At 36.9% G+C, this 26,317-nt stretch overlaps 1 protein-coding gene across 8 annotated transcripts in view; it reads left to right on the top strand.

The window, feature by feature from the left end:
• The window catches only part of RUNX1T1 (RUNX1 partner transcriptional co-repressor 1), a 148,573-nt gene that overhangs the window by 118,254 nt on the left and 4,002 nt on the right, over window positions 1–26,317 (top strand). For all 8 annotated transcript variants that reach the window (XM_038000298.2, XM_038000301.2, XM_038000294.2 and 5 more), the window contains 3 exons: window positions 8,655–8,723; window positions 13,802–13,992; window positions 24,792–26,317. The exon at window positions 24,792–26,317 is cut by the window's right edge and continues 4,002 nt beyond it. In XM_038000298.2, the coding sequence (XP_037856226.1) occupies window positions 8,655–8,723; window positions 13,802–13,992; window positions 24,792–25,067 (536 nt within the window). In that variant the 3' untranslated portion in view covers window positions 25,068–26,317. The remainder of the gene's footprint in view (window positions 1–8,654; window positions 8,724–13,801; window positions 13,993–24,791) is intronic.

Below are 26,317 nucleotides of genomic sequence, written 5' to 3'. Positions count from 1 at the left end.
TCATTGAGTCAGTACTTATTTACTGAGTGCTTACTATATGTCAGGCATTGTGCTAGGCGTTCTAATGAAGGAAAAAGAGTCTTCATTTCTTTCTTTGAGGGCCTTTGGGTCTAGTGGAAGAAGGCAAGGGAATAGCTAGTGTTAAGGCCATAGGATAGTTACCTCAATTCAGTTGACCAAACTGACCAGATTGCTATCATCTGCCATCCACTGTAAAAGAAACATCTCCGAAATTGATCAGACTTCATACCTAAGTGAGTTATCAGCACATAGAACAAGGGCCATTTTGTGTATAGTCACTAATGCTACAGTCAGATTCTGGTGATACAGGTGTATATCATGTTTTCCAGGAAGAGAGGTTCATTGTCCCTGTTACATAACCAAAGTAATAAACTTGGTTTTAAAAAACTCCTTTTTAAAAGTACGCAAACCATACTATTTTTAGTGATGTTCAATGGATTTATATTTTTGTTAAACCTGAGATGTTTGTTTGGCTTTAAGTTTTTGTGGGTTATATTAGTCAAGGGTACAGCATTTAATTTCTTTGTTTATAGACAACATTAAGACATTATGTTTTTTATGTACACAGAATCCTAAGTTGCCATTAAGACACTATTATAACTTTAGAGAAAATCTGTGTAGAACTCTGCAGTGTGCAAGTTTTAGCATCCAATAGTGTTTTGACAGTTTTTTTCACTGTACATCCTTACTAGCTGATTCTTTCAGCCTTGTGTACTATTTTCTGAGACAGAGCTATGGCTGTAAATAACAGGACAGGTGGTTTGTAATTATGGGCCACAATCATTTACATTAAGTGCTTTCTAAGTCCCTCTTCCAGGCTTTGGAGTTGAATGAATTGATGTGTGTAGTGAAAGGATTGGAGATTATTGGCTGATAAATCTATTTTCTGTGGCTGGAAAGTGTTTAATGGAGTGCACGTGTGCAGATAAATCTATGGATACGTCTATATCTTTATATACATTTAGATCTCCATATCCCCAGTGGTATGTATTTCTTTTAGCCTAATTCTTTTGCTTCTTAAACTACTGTCTGGTCTCAAATGAGACCTTCGGAATATATTATAGAAGATATCTTTGGTTCAAAATATTGCCCTACTTATATCCCTAACTTGGAAACACTGGGAATGTGTAGTCATACGCACATTCTTAGCATTTTAAAATTATATTTGGGGACTTCACAGAGAAGAATGTAACTTTCATGACTGATGTGTTGTACGTGTTAAACTCAATCCCATTCTCACTTTTGAAATATATCCGTAGTATTAAGTGAGTATAGGGGGTTAGTAAAATAACTCAATTAATCTATTATTAATTGAATTTTAAGAGTTTTCCTGGCCAGACGCAGTGGCTCACACCTGTAATCCGAGCACTTTGGAAGGCCGAGGCAGGCGGATCACAAGGTCGGGGGTTCGAGACCAGCCTGGCCAACATGGTGAAGCCCCTTCGCTACTAAAGATAAAAAAAAAAAAAAAAAAAAAAAAATTTAAGCAGGCATACTGGCATGTGCCTGTAATCCCAGCTACTTGGAAGGCTAAGGCAGGAGAGTCACTTGAACCTGGGAGGCGGAGGTGGCAGTGAGCCGAGATCACGCCATTGCACTCTAGCCTAGATGACAGGGCAAGACTCTGTCTCAAAAAAAAAAAAAAAGGGGGTTTTCCCAAGATACTAAAATCTCTTTTTTGAATAACTTCTGAAACAGTTTTTAACACTGAGTAACTGAGTATACACTGAATTCATAATGGTATTTCTGTTCTTTAAAATGCAAGTTGACATCTTGAAGGACTTTTCATAAAGTAGGTTTTCTTGAAATAATAGATATTTATTATATTTACTGTTGTTACTCATTTACTTTCCAGGGAGAACTCCAAATATCCAACTCTTAACAAAATTAGAAAGCAATTTTTAACACAACTGTCTCTATTTTCAAAGTATGACTTATTTATACATTTAAGTTTTATTACATGGTATACTTCACAGAAGAAGAGCAAGATAATGTGATCAGAACTGACAGATTTGACCATGAAGTAGAATTACTTTTATATGTATAGAGAGGCAGTTGCTGGTTAGCACTTTGTATGTTTTCTGAAGTGCTTGTCAGAATCTCCGTAGTAGATCTTTTTCCTTTTTTGTCTTTGGTTCCTTTTTCTCTCAGAATGTTGTCACGTCACTCTCTTGGCTCCTGACATTTTTCTTTTAAATTACTTTCCTTTTACTAGCTTTTGACTATTCTAGAATCTTTCTGTAGTTTGTCTTGTATCTGTGTGTTCTCTCTTTGTTTTCTAGAAGTCTTCCACATCTTTTTTTTTTTTTTTTTTTTTTTTTTTTTTTGAGACGGGGTCTCACTTTGTCTGTCACTCAAGGTGAAGTGTGGTGGCATAATCTTGGCTCACTGCAGCCTTGACCTCCTGGGCTCCCACCTCAGCCCCCCAAGTAGCTGGGACTACAGGTGACTGCCACCACACCCAGGTAATTTTTTTATATTTTTTGTAGGGGTGGGGTTTTGTCTTATCGCCCAGGGTGGTTTTGAACTCCTGAGCTCAAGGGATCTGCCCATCTTGGCCTCCCAAAGTGCTAGTATTACAGGCGTGAGCCACTGTACCTGGCCAAAATTTTTTTCTAATGATAGGTTTAAGGCTAATGTCAGGGACTGGACATAAATTCTGAAATATAAATGCACTTTCCCTGTGCTTTTAAAAAATGTATGAACATTGTGATGATATCGTAGTAAATTTAGAAAATACCTTCACTCTGTTTTGTTAAGAGTTTAGTACTTGCCAGAGATAGAAATATCAAAAAGTTTTGTTTAAGTGTAATGAAAAATCAAACTTAGCATTCATAAAAAACTTAGAGCTGGGAGTGGTGGCTGACGCCTATAATCCCAACACTTGGGGAGGCTGAGGCGGGCAGATCACTAGGTCAGGATATTGAGATCATCCTGGCTAACAGGGTGAAACCCCATCTCCACTAAAAATACAAAAAATTAGCCAGATATGGTGGTGCACCCCTGTAGTCCCAGCTACTCGGGAGGCTGAGGCAGGAGAATTGCTTGAACCCTGGAGGAGGAGGTTGCAGTGAACCGAGATCGTACCACTGTATTCCAGCCTGGAGGACAGAATGAGACTGTGTCTCAAAAAAAAAAAAAAAAAGCTTAGTAACTCAGGAGCTTGTTGAATTAATACCATCCCCTGTCCCAAGTGGGTTGGTAGAGGAATTAGTATTTTAAAATACTGCTAGCTGGCAAGTTTTATGATTGTCATATGATTGAATTATGGAATTTCTCATTGCTCTGTAAATCCTCAGGAAATCTAGCATGAAGGTTGAAAGCACAAACTCAGTAGAATTTCTAGATTCAAATTACTCATTCCTCTCCGTATTAGTTTTGCGGCCTTTGGCAGGTCATAATCTCTTTGTGCTTCAGTTTCCTCGTGTAAAATGGGGATGGTAATACATATTTCATAAGCATTTCTGTATAATGAGTTAATAGGTAAAAAACTTATGAGACAGTGCCTGACACATAGTAGATGTGTTATAGCTTAGCTGGTACTATTATTTAGATGCGCATTCTCAAAAATAACTTTCTGCTGGGAGTAGTGGCTCATGCCTGTAATCCCAGCACTTTGGGAGGCTGAGGTGAGAGGATCCCTTGAGTCCAGGAGTTTGAGTCCAGCCTGGAAAACACAGTGAGACCCCATCTCTACCAAAAATCGAAAAATTAGCTGGACATGATGATGCATGCCTGTGGTCCCAATTGCTCAGGAGGCTAAGATGGGAGGTTTCCTTGAGCCCAGGAGGTCAAGGTAACAGTGAGCCATGTTTGTGCCACTGCCCTGCAGCCTGGGCAACAGAGCAAGACCTTGTCTCAAAAAATAAAATTAAAAAATTTTAAAAATAAAATAAAATGAACTTTAAAGAATAGTGGTAAATGAAACTAGTAAAGTTTTTCCTTGGCATTCAAGATTGTGTATTGAGTATTTTTTTCATCTACAAAGTACTTCTAAGCAGTTGGCTACTTTAATAGGCACAGGATTAGAAAATACTCCTGTCTTAAATATAGTAAATCTGTTGTACCTTTGGGACCCTAATTCATAATACAAGTCTATAGAAAAATAGATTTCTCCCAGCCAATGAAATATTTCAACTTCTATACTCTCAGAATATGAAAAACACAAACAAGTTATTCTGTGTATATTTGCATGTAAATGTTTGGAGTTCTGTACCCTTGTATTGATTTCTTTAAATCACATCATGAAATTAATCTCTCAGTCATTCAGCTGACTTCATAATGCAAATGCCTACTGTACTTAACTATATTGGGTTTAAAAATAAGGGACTATTAGTTAAATATGTCCATCTTTTAAAATTAAGAGGAGACGGTTACTTCCTGGAGCATTAAGTATGTTTGTTGTAAAAAATGGAAATCCTAAAGCAGTTGCTAGCTTCTAGGTTGGATTTAGGCTTCTGAAACCTAGGGTGAAGATTTCTGAATGTATTATCCTTAAAAGCAAGTGGCATTTGTAAAGATAAAATTACTTAACTCTTTCTTTCTTTTGATGGTTTTTGTAATAGATATTATCATGATCACAGCCTCACTCTGCCCACTACAGGATGAAGGCCATACCTAGGTGCTGCCAAGCTTTGAGCATTGCTGTCCTGGGTCATATGAGGTCACATTGCTTCTCCAAAGGCTATCAGCTCATCCCTTCATGTATATTGATGGCGGCCCTTGCAGTATCTAGTATCCAATGGTCTCCATCCTGTCGTAAGTGTAGTGCATCTTCCATCTCTTTCATACATCATAGATTGCTCTTTCTGTTCTTTCACATTTCTTACACCATTTTCTGTCACTATGACCTGGTCTCCTCTCTTCATAGACGTGAATTATTTTCAAGAGGCTCTCTTCATCCTCATCCCCTCTCATCCCCACCAAGCAATTTGCAACCCAAAGCAAGCTAGACTTAACTTAGAAGGACTTTTCTATAATGTTTTCATCTTTCAGTAGTTGCATATATATACACACACACACACACACACACACACATTTCACATTTTAAACCATCTTGTATAGATTCTTCTGTCTTTGCTTTTACCACTACATTTTAGAACAATGATTCCTTTTTATAGCAATCTATATTTTATAGGTGCTGACGAGCTAATGGTTAAGAATTAGCTTCTTTAGAATCTAAGCCTTAGAATCTTAGGGTGTTTTAGGTAGATGTGTCTAGATTAGCCAGTATTCTAAAATAGTAAAGTCCTAGGAGAGAATTGTCCCTTGTTTTGTTTTTCAAACTCAGTTTTCCCTATATAGATTCTGATATTGCTGCTGCTTAATCAGAAGAGGAGATATTAAATGTATTAGTCATTTGATTTCTGAAGCTATAAAGTAGCGTTTATCAGGGTATCAAACAGATTTCTGAGGAGTACACCTGCTACCAATCACTCTGTTCTTTTTGTTGGTAGACCTGACATTTATTGAGTACACTAACTTAGAACTAGAGAGGATATTGTAAAATACGTATATATGATTATTTCCCTTTAGATTCTGCTATTTTGGAAAACCGTCTTTTAGAAGGTAGGTTATCATTAAGAAAACTTTTGCATAATTGACTTTAGCATTTCTATTGGGTTTCTAAGTCAGTTAAAGTTTGAGCGTATGTGGACATGGCAATGTGTCAGTGAGAAATTTAGGAAGATGTAACCAAGGTGAAACATTATACAACTTTCCAGTGTGGTATATGTACCCTCAAGACACCTGCTGTGAAGCCCATAGAAGATGGAAGGTCAGTTGAGCCTGGCACGTTAATATTTGAGTCAATTTGGGTGTTACAAACATTCATGGGTGAGGCCCAAGTAAAATTTTTGAAAGTGTCATCTAAGAAATTTGAAGATTTTGCTTCCAAGGACAAAGGCAGCGAATTGTGAACTATAGAAATATTTTCTGTTTCCAAGCAACATAGATTCTGGGAGTTTAAAAAATTACTTGGTGTGTATTGCTTAATCCAAACTTCTTTAATGGCTTTGTTCTCTTCAAAATTTGTGATATTTGGATTTTTAACATTGAGAGAAAAGATAAACTTTAAAATATTCTCTTCACCTTAGTTATTTATAAGGAAATAATTATATAGCCATTCTTACAAGAGCACATAGTAATAATAATGATGATAATAATGAGGATAATAGCAAATACCAGATAATGAGAGTTTAGGATGTGTATGTAGTAGGAGGTATTTCCTTCAATCCTCACAGCAGTGCTCTCAAATAATAGTAGTATTGTCCTCACTTTATTATAGATGAGGCATCTGAGACATGGACAAACTAACATACTCAGTGTTTCATGGTCAATAGCTGCTTCACTGGGCGCTAGAACTAACTTTCTTCAGCCTATGTTGCCTGGGGCTGGTAATTAGCATCTTTCATGCATGGACTTTGGATACCTAAACATCTCGTTTCCTGTTCTTTATCATAATACTTGAGTATTTAATCAAAAAATAATGTTTATAGGCTGGGCATAGTGGCTCACACCTGTAATCCCAGCACTTTGGGAGGCTGGGTGACCTGACGTCAGAAGTTTGAGACCAGCCTGGCCAACACGGTGAAACCCCATCTCTACTAAAAATACAAAAATTAGCTGGACTTGGTGGCATGTGCCTGTAATCCCAGCTACTCGGGAGGCTGAGGCAGTAGAATCGCTTGACCCGGGAGGCAGAGGTTGCAGTGAGCTGAGATCATGCCACTACACTCCAGCCTGGGCAGCAGAGCACGACTCTGTCTCAAAATAATAATAATAATAATAATAATAATGAAAAAATAATAATTTTTTATAAACTACAGGTCTCTTCTTAACACAATAAATGAAAAAAAAGTTGCCACTTTGGAGTCATGTTTTTTCTTTCCTCAGACTTTACAGATCCTGTTCTCATTCTTATCCAATAAATTATGCTTAAATCAAAGTCTTTTCTCCTTAAAAGTTGTCTTTAAATGTTGTCATAAGTAAATCTCTGTGTTGTACTGTGTCACATGGCTAAATATGAACTTGATTGCACTTTATTTCTTCTGGAAATAGTTATAGTGGAAAGGAAGATAATCTTGATAAATCTAATTAGTTGTATCACATTTTCTTTTAGGTTGTTTATGTACCAGCTTTATCTCGCCTTAAGAATGAAAGTTACTTCAGTAAAAGCGTTTTTATTTTTGTCATTTACTTTATAGAAATGAATACACACAGGAGAATGCATAGATATTTCCAGTCCATCCTATTAAGTAGTCATGACATCAGAGTGTAAGCTTTTGAAAATAAACTTTTAAATATTTGGAATAATTTTAGATTAAAAAATTGCAAAGATGATATAGAGAGTTTCCATATATTCCTTACCAAGCTATAGTAAATTTTTGCTAATTCAGTATAGTTGAGAAAATCTAATGTTCTTGCCAGTTGATAATCTATGTGCCCTGCAAGAATTCAAAGCATTCAAATGTATTTAAAGCATTCAAATGTAATAACATATACTTAGCCAAACTGATCATGCTTCTCTTTATTTTTGACATTGTGTAGCACCATAAAATATAGGAGACTGGACTGAATGTCTTGATCTTCAACATAACCATTAGATAAAGTATTGTTTAAACATACATGGTACTCAACATTTACTCTACACATAGAGAAAATTTCAGTTTTCCTCAGAATTTATCATGGGTTTAATAATTGTGTTTTATAAAAGTTAAAATGATTTTTTTCTTACTGAACTCTTCTATATAAGGAGGCTTTTATTGAAAATCTGATATGGAAGACGTGAAATGCATATTTTAGCTATGGAAGACTGTATGCACTTTGTTTACTTTCGAGCATATATAAGTACTATAAAATGTTTTGTTTTATTTCCATGAACATATTATTTTAGGAGTTAGCATTCCTGTATCAAAGTTATTATTAGTTGTTTTCTTAAACTTTTAAAATCTGAGAAGCATAGTAAGCACAGCATTTAATTTAAAGTGGAACTTCATTTCCTTTTCTGGAAAGCATGGGCTAATTCTCTTTGCTCGACAGAATGTCTGTGAATCCATTCTAATGAGTCTTTCTGGCTTCCACCCATGTCAAATCCATATGATCTAATTTGTGTGAAAAATTTTAATGCTCACTGAGATTTTTAAGAATTAATTAAGTGTGAGAACTGGTTAGCCATAGAGTGGAGCTTGCTATTCATAGAAAGGTGGCAGAATCAGAGCTCTCTGGAAATTACATTACCTGAACATTTGATTTTTTAACCACCAGTTTGACTCTTGAAAGGAAAACTACCAAATACAATTTATTTTCTTTAACAAAATATATCTATAGAAGTCTCCATAGTCAGAAAGTGGTGAGAACAGTGTTCCCAAACATCATATTGTACAATGAAATCAAGTTGCTTTGGCTCTGAGCATGCAGGGCATTTAGACCAATGACCTGTTTTCCTTGGGCTCTGATGACAGGCCTTGCTATTTTTGTGTATTTTCAAGAAGTGAAATGTTTAGCCTTTTAAAATTGTGTTTTTGTAGAGAAGCCAGGAGAATGGGCATTGCTTACTTTCACTCTGTACAATGACACAAGTGTGCTTACAGTACTCTCCTCCTCTCTCCACCCCCTTCCCATCCTTTTCATAGACGCGCATCGGGAATTCCTTCACAGGCCTGCGTCTGGATACGTGCCAGAGGAGATCTGGAAGAAAGCTGGTAAGAATTGTTTAAAAACATGAGTTTCGTGTTCTGGCAGCTGTGTGCAGTTGTTAATGCAGTGATGTGAGGAATGACAAGAAAGGACTTTACTGCTAACAACAACAACAGCAAAAACAAAACAAAACAAAAACCACAAAGCAAACCAAAACAAAACACCTGATTAATATTCTTAAACCAGGCCTGATTACAAGATGAAATCATTTTTATTTTAGTAACATCTGCCAGTTTCACTATAATTGAGAAGCTGGCAATATTTCCATTATAAAACTCCTTTTTTTTTTTTCAGGGCGATAATGATTTCAGGCTGAAACTTGGCATAGGAGGTCTTAGCTTGCATGCATTTTTTTTCTATGATGAAAAAAATCTAATGTCTTAGAAATTAAAGTGCATACTTCAGCCTTTTCTCCTGCATTCTTAAAAAAAAAGAAAAAAAAAACACCCACATTACATCTAGTTGACTTGTTAAAGTACTCAGATAATTTTTTGGTTACAATCGACTTTTAAAATTGTTGTTCTGTACTAATTAGTATTCAACAATCAGAGCTAAATTACTTTTTAAGTGAAATAACAAAGTTACTAAACATTTATTTTTGATTTTCATATACACTGTCTGCTTTCCATTACAAGATGCTGCTCTGTATTTTGTAATAGTAGATTTAAAGCTCCTCATGACCCACTGGCTTGTTATTGGGCTTAAAGAAGTCCAGATCTGTGAGAATTTTGGTGGAACCACCTAGCAAGCAAAAACCTTTTTGAAAACCAACTCAGGAGATGAAACATAAACCTGTTTCAAGAGTTGAAGAGGCCATGAAAAACATACCAAGGCTTTCAGCTACTGTAACTCCAACTCTTAAAATAGTTTGTCTTCTTGAGTTGGGAAACTGGGAAATGCTACTTCTACAAACAGTACAAACTGAAGAGTCAGGGGACAGATTTTTTGTTTCTTTTCTACACAAGATTTCTCTTTGGGATTTCACTCAGCTGTGTTTGTAGTTCTGTGTAACTTACTGACTCTCTAGTCACATGTATCTTATCCAAGTATTTTTATACGTTTTCCAAGAAATACCTGTTTTTGTAAGAGTGATAATGAGCTTTAAAATCTGATAGCATTGTAGGTTTAGTAGCCCAGATTAAGAATCAGAAAGCTGTCTTGCACATCCAATATGCAAATTAGATAGGTCCATTTAGCTTAAAGGTTAAAATACATATGTTGCTGAACTGTGTAGTTTTACCAGATTTACAATAATAGTTATGTGGTACTCTCAAGCTGTTAAAAATATGCCGAGTACCACCTACCTGAAAAGACGGGCAACATCTTCCTTCTGACCGTTTTCTCTTCCATTTCTAAGCTGTCAGTGCAACTTATTCCAATAAGAGGTACAAATAATTGTGATTTTGGACAGAAGAAGGGTGACTTTATGTTCAGAGGAGTGAGTCTTTTCTCTGCACTTCCCTTTTTAAGTATATTTAAGTGAAATTCTTCATAGTTCATAAAGAAAAATTGCCAGTAAGGTCTTGTGTAATCCAAATTCCTTATGTGCTATTATCTGCTCAAGTCTTTGTTTGACTGCTATTAAATGAGAACAGATTTTTCTGAATATAGCACCTTTGTTGGAAAGTCAACTTGAATAGCTATGCACAAAGGAAGTCCTACCATAAGTGGGAAGCAATTGGACGCAGATTCATAACTGCACTATGTATTTTCCACTTAGTCAGTTGTTTATTTTTTCCTACATGGCATATTGTTATCTATTGAATCCACTATTATTTTTCTTTACTGTCTGTTTTGGGGGTTTTTTTAACCTAATTCTGCGTGTAATTTAGGTTTTGGGGACTTAAGAGCAGTCCTTGTTTTTGTTGTGTGCTTGCCCTCTCCAAGAAGGGTTAAACCTTATCTAGGAAGTGTTTAGATTATTTGTTACAGTGCCTATCATCTACAGTAGGTTTTCAATCTAAAATATGACATTAAATTTGTATTCTTCTCACAGTGGTATCCCTAAACTGCTGCTTAAAAACAGTTTAGGAATAGTTTTCTATGGATAGATGCTAAATTTTAACGAGTATATTAAATCCTCCAAGTATGGATGACAGTTTCATCTAGAAATCTCCAGTAACTACTTATAATATTTATCTTTATAGGCTTCTTAAATGGCATTTCTAGTGTTCAGTGTCAAGGCATCCAACACGATGAAAACACCAAGGGCAGAATGTGACATCTGCACTCAGCTTGTTACAATTTGAAAGCTTTTATCCTAGGTTTCTAAAATTGGCTATGGGCAAAAATTTTTTTTGAAGAAAACCTATAAAGTGTGTCTTTGCAATGAAATTATTATATGTTATCTTTGTTGCAAAAGATAGGTGAATAAAGTGTTTGAAAAATACAAAAGGGGCAGAACACCCAAAACTTGATGTAGCATAACAAATGCATCTACTTTCACAGAAAATTATAATTACAAGAAGTATACCCTGTGCTTGAAAGTACATCTATAGCTTTTTGCATCATTTTATTTTGAAATGATCTCAAACATGCAGGAAAGTTACAAAAAAAGTACAAAATATTCCTCTATAACTTTCACCTAGTTTCCGTTATACTTGCTTTAGTATTTTATCTTTTCCTCTCTTTCATCCTCTTCTTTCTTTTAAATATATATATATATGTATTTCTAATCATTTTGAGAGTAAGTTGCAGACATAATTTCTCTTTACCTTAAATGATTTGAATGTCAGTTTACCAAGAACAAGAATATTCTACTTAACTTCAGTACAGTTACCAAAATCAAGACATTCACATTGATACAAGACTTATTTAATCTACAGACCCTATGCAAATCTTTCACATTGCCCCAAATAATACAGTATAATAACATAACAACACACATTTTTAAAGATTAGAAATCCAAACAATTGTTCAAGGCCATATTCTCCTCTAGAAGTAGTATTTTTAAAAGCAAAAGTAACAAATGCACTCAAAAGTTACAAGGGGTCTTTATGAAACTGGAAAAAAAATCTAACATAAAGATGGTTTTAAATTTGTAACTGAATGTTTTCTTCAGTATATTTTTACACGATCAGAGAATGTTTGCAGTTGGTAATAAATATTCAAGCACCTTGCAAATGTCCTACCAATTCTCTTTGCTGATCTGTATATGCCTGTGGGATTAGAATAGGAATGCATAATTTAAATATAAATTGCCTGATTTGCATATACAATTAGTCAAGCTACAGCTTTGATCGTAAGCAAAAATTATTGTCCTGTATTACCACTTAGATAGAATTTTAATTCACCTTGAATATTCAAACTAAATTAGACCCTGGCTGTATAGTTAGAAGGGCAGTACTTCCCTTGTGCCCCAAGTCATTTATGATAGCGTAATAAAGGCATCTTTTCACCTCCTAGTGAAGAAGGTGCTGTAAGCTGTTTGCAATACTCTGATTCTACATAATTTTAAATGCATATCTTAAAGCAGCTAACAAAGGCTTAATACAATTTAGTTAATATTTCCAGCATGGATCTTTTACTTATATTTTAGTTTATAAAACCTAACAGACAGTAATTGCAAAGAAATGTACTTCAGATATAATGCTGCTAAAATGACAGAGGCTACAAAAGTCATGACAGTTAATTAGTAATGGAGAGCTTCTGATGATTCTCAAGTCATGGACGATAGATGTGTGAAATAAACCAGAGGAATTGAAGAAACCATAGGAACACTTGCATCTCTTACATTTTTAATCTACAGTAAAACATTTTTATTAGGAATCTATGTTTTTAATTAAACAGAACATTTAATTAAGGTGCTTTTTAAGTGGGTGAAACAATTAAGTGCAAACACTTGAATGAAACATGTCATAATTAGTTTTAATAGAGTGTTAATTGGTACTAGGTTTGCCAAGTTAATAATTACTGCTTATTAAATTTTCAATTAATCATTGTCATTTTGCTTTGAATAAAGATGAAAATTAGATAAACTAATTCAGGGGGAGGATATTTTCCCCTGTTAATTAGAACAGTTAATTTTTTTAATGGAAATTACTTGTTTTAGTTGTCAATCTTATGTTGTACATTAGTTGAATCTTTACACCCTTTCCTCAGCCAAAAATAAAGAGCTTATTTGACACCTTGCAGACTCATAGTCAGGCCTGATTGTTTTGGCCCATGGTATGATTCAGTTATATTTGTCTAGTGCAACAGTTGGTTATGCAAAACCACTGTATATATTTGGTAAAGTAAATGGACAGCAGCTTAAAATGTAAAAATGAGATTATTTTTTAAAACCTCTATCATTGAATCTATAAAGGCACATACTTATATTACTCAGGAAATGACTTTTCAAAAGTAAAACTGGATCATCCATTATAGCATTGATTTTCCATTAAAAGGTCTATAGTAACTTAATTGCTATCTGAGTTACCTTTTCACTATTGTGTTGTAGATTATACCAGCAACTAATAGTTTGCACTTACTTGTTTATGTGTAAAATCCATTCTCTCCCTCTCTTTTTTTCTGAATGCTTGAGCTGTGGACCCTCCTATATTCATATTAACTTTTAGTATTGTGGAAAACTAACTTTATGTGTCTGAATTATTCAGACAGGTTTCTTGCAAATGTCCTTGTCCTTTAACTTCTTACCTGGTCTCAGAATCATTTCTGGAGGCATCAATTTGATGAAAAAATTATAATAATGATATAGGAGTTTCAAAAAATATTTCCATAAATTCAAATTAAAGAAACATTTTCACTCTTTGTTTTCCTAAATGTATGGCAAAAGATCTGCTAGTTTTTAGACTGCTGGAACTGCCCAATAATTTGGATGAGAGTTATGCTTGTTCTATAGAATTCTATAAAAAAGTAATCAGATAATGGGCATGGTGGCTGGTAGGTGCCTTTAATTCCAGCTGCTAGGGGAGATTGATGCAGAGGATCACTTGAACCTAGGGGTTCGAGACCAGCCTGGGCAATATAGTGAGACCTGACTCGAAAAGAAAAAAAAAAAGAAAAGAAAAGTAATCCATATCCAATGACTTGGGCTAACCGAGAGTGTTTTCTTGTCCGGTTTGGCCTGACTGGCACACAGAAGAGGCCGTCAACGAGGTGAAGCGCCAGGCGATGACAGAGCTGCAGAAGGCCGTGTCTGAGGCGGAGCGGAAAGCCCACGACATGATCACGACAGAGCGGGCCAAGATGGAGCGCACGGTTGCCGAGGCCAAGCGTCAGGCAGCAGAGGACGCGCTAGCAGTTATCAATCAGCAGGAGGATTCAAGCGAGGTGGGGCGTCTTGGGAGGCTCCAAATAAACAAGATAGTTTTCATTCATTAGAGTGCTCATTTTTTATTCAAGGTGATCACTTTAGACAAATATTTGGAAAAAAATTTAAAACAGTGTGGGGAAAGTCAAGGTACTCGTGAAATTTGCCAAGAACTGATCACATTTGTCTTTTTATTGAACACCTAATCTTTGCCAAAAAAGGTTTTGAATATGTTTGGTAGGTTACACCAATTAAAGTGAAATTCTTATAACTTCCCAGCATTATTTAGAGACTCATAGCTTGGCTTTGTGTGTTTCTGTGTGTGTGTGTGTTTTGTGTATGTGTGCGTGTGCATATGTGTATGCTTGCTTTCTAATTGGGATTTAATAGATACTGTGTAAGCCGTTGTCTCCAAAGACATCTGGCAGGCTTGGGATTGAAATCACTGCCTTAGCTATTGGTCTTAAAGTCCAATGCTAAAACAATGTTTGCATCAACTGAATATTTCTAACAGATCTTGGAGAGAGTCTGTACTTCCATATTATTTGTGATAACCCATATGATGGTCATTTCATAGCGTAACATTGCTGCTAGAGGTAATATTACATATATTATTGTTCCAGTATAATAATTCTCTCTCTCTCTCTCACACACACACACACACACACACACACACACACAGCTAGGCTAAATGGCTCAAAGATCTGCAAAGTAACTAAAACACAATATCCAACAAAATGATTTTTAAAATATAGCCTGCAAAATCAGAGCAGAATAGTAATGCTCCACATTAATTAACATAGCATCACAATCCTTAACCCCAGAGTAACTTTAGATAAAGGACTTACAATGGGCTGCTCTCACCAAGCTGAACTCGCAATGGCGTGGACTGATAAATCGATGGTGTACTACAATACATATCTATAATTTGTGAGGGAGAGTAAGTATTTAATTTGTACCAGGCTCTTCTGTAGATGAAAGACTCTGCAGGAATCACTCAATGCCCAGAGTTTCTATTTAATGTGTAGCAGATGAATAACAAGGGGACAAAAGGAATTGATTTTCAACATTTGAAAGTTTCTCAGGAAAAGAGGGACAAAGGGAAGTTTATCTGCCCTTTAACTGCTGACTTTTCCATTGTTCAATTAAACTAGACATAAATTCAGTTTTATTGGTATCTTGTGACTAAGATATAAGGACTTTGTTTTGTGTTTTTTATTTTAAAAACATTATTAGCATCTTTTGAGGAGAATTTGTCCTTCTCTGTTCAAATGAGCAATATCGTGAGGCACTGTTGATGTCATCATTAAAACTATCACTTTCACATGAATATTTTAGGGCTGTTAGGTATGTTAAGAGTACTTTTTAGGTCACCAAATTCTAAAGACAGGTCTAAGAAGAAATTGTCAATTAAGTCTTGTATTCAGGCAGTAACATGCTGTATTCCTTCAGTATTTATAAGCTTTGTGTCTTTGTTCCTAAAACCTATTTAGAAAATATATGATCTTGACTCCAATATTTAGCATTATAAATATACTCTGTTAAACAGTAAACAGTATCCGTGATAGGTTATTCAGTCATACCTACTACTTATGTAAGAATGGTCTTCTGTAATTTCTTGTTTTTCTTTCTTTTTTTTTTTTTTTTTTTTTTTTGACCTCTTGGGTGAACTGATCTTTAATATAACATTACCAGTGTCTTCAATGACACTTTCCCAATAATTTTAAAGCAGAGGATCATAGAGGAAAGGGTTTGGAATTCAGAGGGTCAAATTTCATTCCTGGCTACAGTTCTTACAATTCTGTGATTTTTGAGAAAGGCACTGAACCTGTAAAAGCTTTGATTTTATCATAATCTGAAGAAGAGTGGAAGTGTCTAGTGTATGGCTTGAACCTTGAGTCGTGCTATGGATGAGGAAACTCACCTGGCTAAAATTACACAGCTAGGAAATGGCAGAGCCCCAACAGGATCTCACAGCATGCTTTCAGTCCGTGTTGTTTTGTAATAGTGAAGTAAGGAGCTTTTCATAAGGATCATTAAGATAATTTTTGGATGCAGATAAAGACGGCAACTTAGGTCTGTTTTCTTATTCTTTAAATTGCAAGACCACTTTTAAGACTTGGGGAGGAATCATCTCTAGAAGGATTAAGCCTCTTTTCTCCAAAAATAATGTAAATCATTTCCCAAGAATAGAAGAAAGAAAGATGGAAAAAAGACTTCTTTGCACCCAATAAGGTCCATATTGCCATGTGCTTATTTATTTATTTATTTTATTTTATTTTATTTATTTATTTATTTTGAAACGGAGTCTCGCTCTGTCACCCAGGCTGGAGTGCAGTGGTGCAATCTTGGCTCACTGCAAGCTCTGCCTCCCGGGTTCATGCCATTCTCCTGCCTCAGCCTCCCGAGTAGCTGGGACTACAGGCGCCCGCCACCACGCCCCACTAATTTTTTTTGTATTTTTAGTAGAGACAGGGTTTCACCGTGGTCTCGATCTCCTGACCTTGTGACCTGCCCGCCTCAGCCTCCCAAAGCGCTGGGATTACAGGTGTGAGCCACCATGCCTGGCCTGCCTTGTGCTTTAAGTATTTTATGAATTATTCTGTTTTCTAAGAAAAACGAAAGTTCTCATTTCTTAGAAGTTTAATGTGCAAAACTTACCAGAGAGTGCACTGTAACCTAGGGTGCAGGGCAACCACACCTCCCACTTTGGATGGAACTGTCCATTGACACCTAATGTCGCCGTATAATTATTACGAGCGCCCCCTTACACTGTCAAGTGTCCTGTCTTCAATGATAAGTTGAATGGTCCCACCTCTTAAAGGCCATGTTCATCTGATCAGATGATCATCTTTTGCTAGCACAGCTCAGAGGCAGATAGGTGTGGCAGAAAGTATCTGAGAGGAGGACCCAGAAGTCCTGAATTATGGCCCCAGCTCAGTTACTGTCTCAGAGGTCCTTGGGCAATTCATTTCATTCCTGTCAGCCTCCATTTCTTCTTAAGGAATGGGACGATACTCACTTACCTTGCAAGGTTGTTTAAAAGATTTTTAAAATAGTGTTTTTGAAAGCTGTAACACAACATACTATTATCTGCTCATATTTCCCATAGTTTTTTAAAAAATCACAATATATACTAAAGTATTCCTACTGAAACAATATTCTTTTCTCCCTTTCCCTTTCTTTATTTGACGCTACCACCTATTGTAAACATCTGCCCATCTCTTACCTAGGTCAGGTATAAACTGTATAGTCCAAATCTATAACAATGTATATGTGGTTCGATACATTATTATTCTCTCTCTCCTTCATAGTGACTTTAAGAAGGAATCTAAGCTTTGCAATCAGAAGACCAGAGTTCTAGGCCTAGCTTGGCCATTTATGTTTCTTCTGGGCTATTTGTGTTAACTCTAGATATCTCTGAATTCTTCTGTCTGTAATTTCTGAATTTACCCTTTCTCTTCCTACCTCAGTTTTCACATGTATAAAATGGAGCTAATGATGCTCATTCTGCTTAGAAAAAACAGCAGTTCTGAAAGACTGGCAGTGGAAATGTTTCAGAAGGCGGAGAGGAGTTGAGATCATTTAATTGGGGAGACCAGCAGAAAGAAGGCTTGGAGGCGGGAATGAATAACTCATGGTTATTATTTGTAGGGGGGCGGGGGCGTGTAAAATTTTGCATCCAAACGGGGATGCTTTTTGGAGTGAGAAAGGGTGCTCTTGCTGAGACAGACCAGTCTGGTAAACCAGGCTGTCCCAGGCTCATGGGAACCCACAGTCAGCAGAGTTATTGGAGGTTGCATGAAGTTTGTTTTGCCTGAGATGAAATAAGACGACCTACAATGTGTGTTTAACTCTACACCAGGCATGGTATAAAGTGCTTACTATACTTTAGCTCGTTTACTTCTCACATCGACTCTGACAAAGTAGATAGTGCGGCTTTTCTCGTTTTACAGATAAAAAAGCTGTGTCTTGAAGGGATTAGGCCACTTGCTGAGTGTCTCGTGGTCAGTAAGTGTGAGTTGGTCCTTAGCTCAGGCAGCCCGGCTTTCAGGCCACCTTCTTAGTAGCTACATGGCGGGAGTGGGAGGTTTTTGTTTGTTTGTTTGTTTCCTGATTGTGTACTACTGTATCTGTTCTTCATTGGACGTCATGATTATTTCTACCTAGTTCTCAAACTTTACTTGGATTTATAGGCTGATAATTGTTATTACTATCAGTTAGAATGACACTGGACTTGCGGCAGATATCTAAGCAATGTGATGCTTACTGTACTTTCTCTTTTCCCAGTGAATTATATATTTAACCCGGAATAGAATGCCAGCATTAGCATAAATCAGAAATTCACTGAATCTGATCATCTTAAACTCTCTTATTTTTTCCATATTTACTTCCATTTTTCATTTCCTATTTGTGTACAGATAAAGCTTTTTCCAGTGAATGCTCTCAGATTGCAGCTATTTCCAAGGAAACTTCTACAGCTTTCTTTGAGATCCATACCTTGTACTAGCTTGGGTGATTGAAGCAAGAAACTACAAGTGAGCACAGAAACAGATAAATACTTTTACTGTTCTAATTGTTTAGAGTTTTAAACTACCAAAGTGATGTTTTCCCCCCAGATTAAAATAGCCTATATTTATCATTCTTATATAGGTGCAGAGCTGCACAGTTATACCAACCTCAGTGGGATCTGTGAAGTTTGGCCCAAACTGGAAATGCCACCTGTGTAGACTCTGAATAAAACATAGGGGCCTCACAGCATGGGTCCTATCAAAGCCTTCATAATCTCATCAGACTAGTTGATTCCTAGAAAAATCTGGAGCTCTCAGAGCATGAGCTATGATACTATGTTACAATTTTTATATATATATGTACATATATATGTGTGTGTGTATATATATGTAGTTATACAATATACAATATGTACAATTATATATATATAATTTTTTTTTTTAATTAAGAGGTCAGCCATTTGATTCCGTAGATGTTCATGATATAGTAGACAGGGCACTGGGCTAGGATTGACCTTTGGTTGCTCACCTCTTGAAGCTTTGGTTTTCTCATCTGCAAAATTTGGGATAACATTTCCGTGATCTACCTGATTTGCAAGGTTGTTGAGAGGTGCAAATGAGATGAGAAGTGTTTTATTAAAAGAAAAGTCACCTTACAAATGAGCAGTGTGTATATATAAAAAAGAAAGAAAGGAAAACGGAGAAGAAAACCAGTTAAGAAATGATCCTAACAGGAAGGGTGGCGAGGAAATTAGAGTAGTGACTATGCAATTGGAAAGGAAAGGAGAGAGACCACAGAAGTAAAGTCTGTGCGGTTTGGCACTGAATGGTTCCAGGGGCTAAAGAAAAAGGGGTTTGCAATAAAGTGACAAAGTCTTAGGCATGAGTGTTGCCAAAGACTGAAATGGACCCACCAGGGTTGGGTTTAGGGAATACTGACTTAGAGGAGCATCCTCAGATCAGGCAGTTGAAAGTAGGAGCAAAAACTCAGGAAGAAGATAACAAGGAGAAGCAGGTTTGAGAGTAATTTGCTTACAGCTGATTGTTGAAACCGCAAGATCTCACAAGGGGCAGCATGAGAAGGAAAGGATATTCCTTTTCTTTATGCCAGCATCCCTCCCTCCCTCACTATCAACTGTTTACAGGGAAAAGAACAAACAGTAAAAGAAGTTATTGTATAAGAAAGAAAATTTTAGTAGTATCTAGGAAACCAAAATTAGGGGAAATTTCAACAAGAGGCATTTAATAAGGAAGAACGGGGAAGTAGTCAGCAGTGGTAAATCTTCAGAAATTTTGAGGACAGCAAATGAAGATGGAGAAGAAATTATTAGTCACTAATGAAGTAAGAGGGGAAGTAAGTTAATGTTCTTCCCCTGTAGCTATTAGTGCCTGTGGGTGATAGCACTTAATTTGAATGGGACCTTGAGCTTTCTAATTCTAAAAGTTGTAAGGTACTGGATCTGGAGCAAGGATTGTATCTACTCTCTCTTTCTTCCAGTCAGTACCAGAAGGAGGGAGTGGTGTTAGTACCTGCCATTTATTCAGGACCTACTGAACATCATGCACTGTGCTTAGCACTGACATAATCCTGAATAATCCTGAGGTTATTATTCCTGCTTTACATGTTCTGTTGCTCCAAGAGGTTAAGTAACTGGCTTCTGGTTCCAAAGCCACGAAGTGATGAAGTTGGAAATGAAGTTGGCCTGGCTTTTGAAGCCTGTGCCATTTTCATTACACACTCTGACACCTCGTCTTTGCTGCCTCTAACTTTATGGTTCAATTTCTGTCCATTTTTGGGAGTTAAGTGCCTGCTAACCTGTTCCTGCCACAATGAGAGCTAATAAAAGATCTGAAATTGACAAAGTGTGGCATTTTGGAAAGAGTATTTTTAATTTGTAATCCAAACATCTGGGTGAATCAAACTTTGGCTATGTAATTTGATATTTTTGTGACTTGGGGCAAGCCTTTTACTGTGAAAATTATTTATTTTGAGGGCCCCAATTTCTGAAACTGCAATCATGTGAAAATGATTTTAAATTGTCAAGTGCAATGCAAGTAGATGATGATGTGATCCTAATGTGAATTTAAGTCAATGTGTTGCCTTCTGTAGGATTCTTAACATTTGAGGAGTTTCAGTTACCATCATTCTATTATATTTAAATTTATTACACATCAATTCTGTGCAAGTTTTTCTGGAGAATTATAGATATGTAAGATCTGGAGAGACTTAAAGCAGTTCAGAGACAAAATAAAAGATATTTTGTCCTTCAGAGAAAGATTTTTCTGCAGTAAGAACCAGAAGGGATATATGCCTATACAAGAGAAAGATCATTCTCTAAATATTTTTCTTAGGGACGAAGAGAAATGCTGATTTGAAAGAAAGTGTCAAACACCTTCAATATGCAGTGTTGGCATTCAAAAGCTTCAATCCATTGGTTCTGTGTCTAGCCTTTTATTTAGTATATTTAGCGAAGGGGATGTTCGTGTTCAGCCACAAATTCTTCATCTGAGTCACAACCTAACTTTGGTCAATTGACTTATTCTTATTTTTCAGATAGGGAGGAAAATATTTTTATGCCATAAAGGGAATAACATCACAAATAAGGGAAGACTATAAAGTGCCATGAGCTTTGGGAATGAAATTTGCTATGAAATGGATATCTGTGAGCTTTCTACAGTATTGTGGTAATTTCAGTCACATCACTCCTTAGAGGCCTGAAAGGGAAGCTCAGTCATTTAAAAATAAAATAAATAAATAAAACAATTATCAGGAAATACTATCTTGAATATAAAATGCACAAATTGAAAAATGTAAAATTAGATTAAGCTGTTGACTGCCTTTATTCCAGCCCTTGTGGATAGACGTGTGGCTGTTAGACACAATTTGCAATATCCACCTTTGTGAACAGTAGAAAGCTTAGAATGATGCAAATTGGAGTACTCACAAGATTCTGTACCTTCTGCTGTTTCCAGAATTGTGACTGTTCAGGGGCTGAGTACCACTGATCAGGCATCAATCTCGCAGGTATGGATTAGCCAACAGGAAATTCTGGAGCATCCAAGAGAAATATATTAATAGAAATTGCTCTTTCAGTTTTCTAATGAGCTTTGAAGAATGAATATGCACATTGGAGCGTTTGTTAGTTAACACTCACTAAAGTCCGCTGTACATTCACGGCAATGCAGTGTCAAAAGAAATAAAAATTTGCAGATTTTTTTTAATCAGATCATTAAAATTGCTCTTTTTGTAACCTCCTACAGCTGAAGGTTTTTTTTTTTTTTGTCCCAGTGGTGGGTGGTAAATGAATAGTATCAAACAACTTCAGAATGAAACTAGAGGTAAAACTAGCCAGACCCCTTAACTCCTGGATCAGAACCAGACAATACTAGGCAAGAAGGCTCAATTCCCAGCAGCTTCATGATCCAAAACATCTGTTTCTGTATTTGGCACAATTCCACTTTTTTATTTGTAAAATTGTTCCCATCTTTGAAAACACTTTAAAAAATAAAGAAGCCCCCATTCTGTCTCCCTTTCCACTTCCCAGCACATGCATCTGTAATTACCTGGTTTAGTCTGTGTGTTTAATCAGTTTAAATTGAGAATGTTGCAGACATCTGATTTCAATCTGAAGGAGCCATTGAGTATTGGACAGTTACCACCCTGTGTCTGCCAAAACGGGCCTCTGCCAAAAAACAGATAGGACTCACACCAGGGTATTTCCTAAAGAAGCCACTTGACTCAGATTAGATGTTTAATTTCCTTAAAATATTGTTTTGGATGTGAGTCTCTGTTCTCTAATTGGAATATTCTGATGTAATTTAGGAATATCGCTTATTTGCTGAGCTTGTTCTAGGATCCAGCTGGCATTATTCTAAAAGCCTAAACCTCAAGGAAGTTAACTTCACTCTGAGCACTGAGTATTATACCTCGCGGCTTTGAAGAGTGGGCCAGGCCCACATTTGCTCACATCTTTGTGGAACCATTGTACATGCATGCATTGCAGTTGAATTAATTTTGAGAGAGAAAGACTTCTAGTTATGGTAATGAAACTTCTGATCAGAGCTTCTCATCTTTTGAGATAGTTTCTTAATTGAAGTAGGAAAAAATTATTTTCTTCTACTACTGACTATTCACTTAAATTTTATTTTAACTTATGACGTTTTTTGACATATCAACCAAGTTTCTAGATTTCCTCAGCAATGTTCACTTAAAACACCTGTCATTGGCCAGAGTTTGAGATTTTAAGTTTTTGTTTTGTTTTTCCTTGTTGGATTGTAATTTCTTTTCTTCTTTATTTCTGTTCTTTTGTTTGAGCTTTTCTGCTCAACATAGTAATCCCAGCACTTTGGGAGGCCAAGACGGGCGGATCACGAGGTCAGGAGATCGAGACCATCCCAGCTAACACGGTGAAACCCCGTCTCTACTAAAAAACACAAAAAAACTAGCCGGGCGAGGTGGCGGGCGCCTGTAGTCCCAGCTACTCGGGAGGCTGAGGCAGGAGAATGGCGTAAACCTGGGAGGCGGAGCTTGCACTGAGCTGAGATCCGGCCACTGCACTCCAGCCTGGGTGACAGAGTGAGACTCCGTCTCAAAAAAAAAAAACAAACAAGAACATGGAGCTGGGTTCTTTCTAAAAGTTTTACATTGGAGTTCTTGAGTTCAAAGGTTTTCAGCACATGAAAGGCTCTGTGAGCCCGTTGATTTGTTAACAATGTTAGGATGGCTGCTAAAAATTCCCTTGCACATTTTGCACAGTGGTAAAGCCATACACAGGGTGATGGGCTGACATTTCCTAGGAGTATAGTATTGTCAGCAGCTCATGAGCTTGCCTTAAGCCACACAACCAGCATGCTAGAAGCAAAGCAAATGTAGAGAACATAGTAGGGAAACCTGTGAATATCTACTTATGTCAGGGCTTTAAAAATCTTTCTTATCACACAAGCACATAGCATCAGCTGTTTGGGGTTACCAGACTGTAGTCAGAAGTTTGTTTTTCAAGGACATAATCAAAACCAATGAAGATAAAGAATAAAAAGTTGAATGTCATAAAGCTAAGATCACTTACTATAGCTTTGCATAATGGGGTTTGTCTTGCCAAAGAAACTAGGAACATTTAAACATTTCAAGTCAGCTTTCTGAGGTAGGTCTCCCCACCACATTCATAGGAGGACCCCTGAAAGTTAGTTTCCTCCTCATTCCTCCTTGCCTGCCTAGGACCTATCCCCAAAAGGTGCTCTTCTGTCTCTGGTATGTTTGTGCTCTAATTCATGATGCATTTATCTTAAAGTTTAAATCCTGTTGGCAGCCTCATTCCCACTTTTCTCATGTCTTGCAAAACACTGCCCACAACTGGCAGCGAACTTGCTAGGGTTTGAGTTTTGTTCTCATCACTCCCAGATGAGCCCCAGTTCCCTCTGCTTTTCTGACTTCCAAGAGTTGTTGAGGCACAAAGGAGCAGGAGAGAAGCTCCATTGGCTGTAAAGAACTGTGTGCAAATAGAATTGTTATTTGGCTAGTTTTAGCATTTCTCATTTCTGAAAGCCAAATGAGGCATAGTCTAATTCATTCATTTCACAAATACTTATTGAACACTTACTATCTATCAGGCACCATTCTGGGTGCTTCAGATACAGGGAGAAGAAACAAACCAAGGATCCTGTCCTCCAGGGAGCTGAGGTAAAGGGGGTTGTTTCAACACAGTCCTAGCATTTGGTTGTAAGGTTCACTGAATAGCTGCAGTGAAAGAACTAAAGGCATAGAGAGGTTAAAGGACTTGCCTCACCCTGTCTAGTCTGAAGGAGCAGGGAATAGAATCCTTTATCTACTCTTACTATATTTCTTTGAATCCAATATAGATATGGTTCTGGTAGTTTCTTTGTGATTCCTTTTAGTATCCGAAAGGAAGAAGCTTCTGCTCAGATATATCTGTGTGTCTGACAATTGTGGTATAGGTATTGGGAAAAAAATTGGAAATAGTAATTGCTAATCAGTATGAGTGAAAGGAGAATTTACATATAAAGATCACCAAACCTAAAAGGAAAGGATGTTACAGTAAGAACTTAAAAAGTCTTCAACTACTTTGTTAGATGCCATAGTAGTTGTTGGCAGAACAGTTTGGACAACCATCCCATCAAAACCTGCATCTTCTGTGTTTAGTGTGTGTATCCATATGTAAACACCTGGATTTTTCATCCTGACTGTGTAGTTCTTGAAAAGAAGGCTACAGTGATGCCTAAAAAATTTGTCAGACTATTGTCATAACAGTGTATTAATTTGGGATCTTGCTGTCTTCTGCCTTCTCCTTTAGAGTTGCTGGAATTGTGGCCGTAAAGCGAGTGAAACCTGCAGTGGCTGTAACACAGCCCGATACTGTGGCTCATTTTGCCAGCACAAAGACTGGGAGAAGCACCATCACATCTGTGGACAGACCCTGCAGGCCCAGCAGCAGGGAGACACACCTGCAGTCAGCTCCTCCGTCACGCCCAACAGCGGGGCTGGGAGCCCGATGGACACACCACCAGCAGCCACTCCGAGGTCAACCACCCCGGGAACCCCTTCTACCATAGAGACAACCCCTCGCTAGACGTGAACTCAGAACTGTCGGAGGAAAGACAACCAACGCAAAACCAATTCCTCATCCTCAGATGCTCAAAGTTGTTTTTTTTGTTTGTTTGTTTATTAGATGAATTATCCTATTTCAGTACTTCAGCAAGAGAGAACCTAACTGTATCTTGAGGTGGTAGTAAAACACAGAGGGCCAGTAACGGGTCGTAATGACTTATTGTGGATAACAAAGATATCTTTTCTTTAGAGAACTGAAAAGAGAGCAGAGAATATAACATGAAATGATAGATTTGACCTCCTCCCTGTTATTTTCAAGTAGCTGGGATTTTAAACTAGATGACCTCATTAACCGATGCTTTACCAAACAGCAAACCAAGAGATTGCTAATTGCTGTTGAAAGCAAAAATGCTAATATTAAAAGTCACAATGTTCTTTATATACAATAATGGAAAAAAAAAAAAAGAGGAAAACCCTCAAGGGCATGAGCATTGGATACAGCGGTAGACATTTTAACAAGAAGATGAATGGCGTCCGTGGGTTGCTAACTGAACTTTGAAGACCCGCTACAAAACGCGCAGATGTGCAGCAGATTGGAAGGAGACACAGATGTTCGGTTTTTTTCCTGTTTCTGAAAAGAAATAATATCCAGGTCAACAGAATGAAAAATGAAAGATGATTTGCAGTGGGATGTATGAATACAGCAGCAAGAAAAAAAATGCCATAATACAAAAGGCTCCATATATATATATATATACACACACACACAAACACACACATATATATATGTATACACACACACACACACACACACACACAAGTAAGAGACTCAGCCTGCAGTTAATTAGCATTCTGGCAGTTTTGACATCAGCCAGCTGCCCTAAATAACCCTTCATCGTTTCTTCACTTTTGCAAGGTTCCACAGAGTAAGACATTGGGTCTATTCCAACTCATTCATTTTATATTGAAAAAAATAATTTTAAAAATGGTGGCTTCAGCTCCAGCCCCTTTCCAAAATTTTTCAACCCCACCCTGTTTGGATTTTTAATTAAAAACTAGTAGTTCTCTTGGTGTTAAAACACTTCTGTCCTGTGAGGTTTCCCAATGGTGTTTTTCTTGTAAATGTGTTGGACAAATGTGAAGATGCATTGTAGTTTAACCATATGCCCACATTTAGTCTCTTTATTCCTAGTTGGTGAGAAACCTGTATCTTTCTATGCTGCTTTTATATCTGTATGTATTAGTGATATTTCTCTAGTAGTTAAAAAAAAA

This window comes from Chlorocebus sabaeus, chromosome 8 (genome assembly GCF_047675955.1).
Source record: "Chlorocebus sabaeus isolate Y175 chromosome 8, mChlSab1.0.hap1, whole genome shotgun sequence".
NCBI classification, from domain to species: domain Eukaryota; kingdom Metazoa; phylum Chordata; class Mammalia; order Primates; family Cercopithecidae; genus Chlorocebus; species Chlorocebus sabaeus.
Note: the sequence above shows the minus strand (reverse complement) of the source record. Positions and strands in the feature narration are given on the sequence as shown.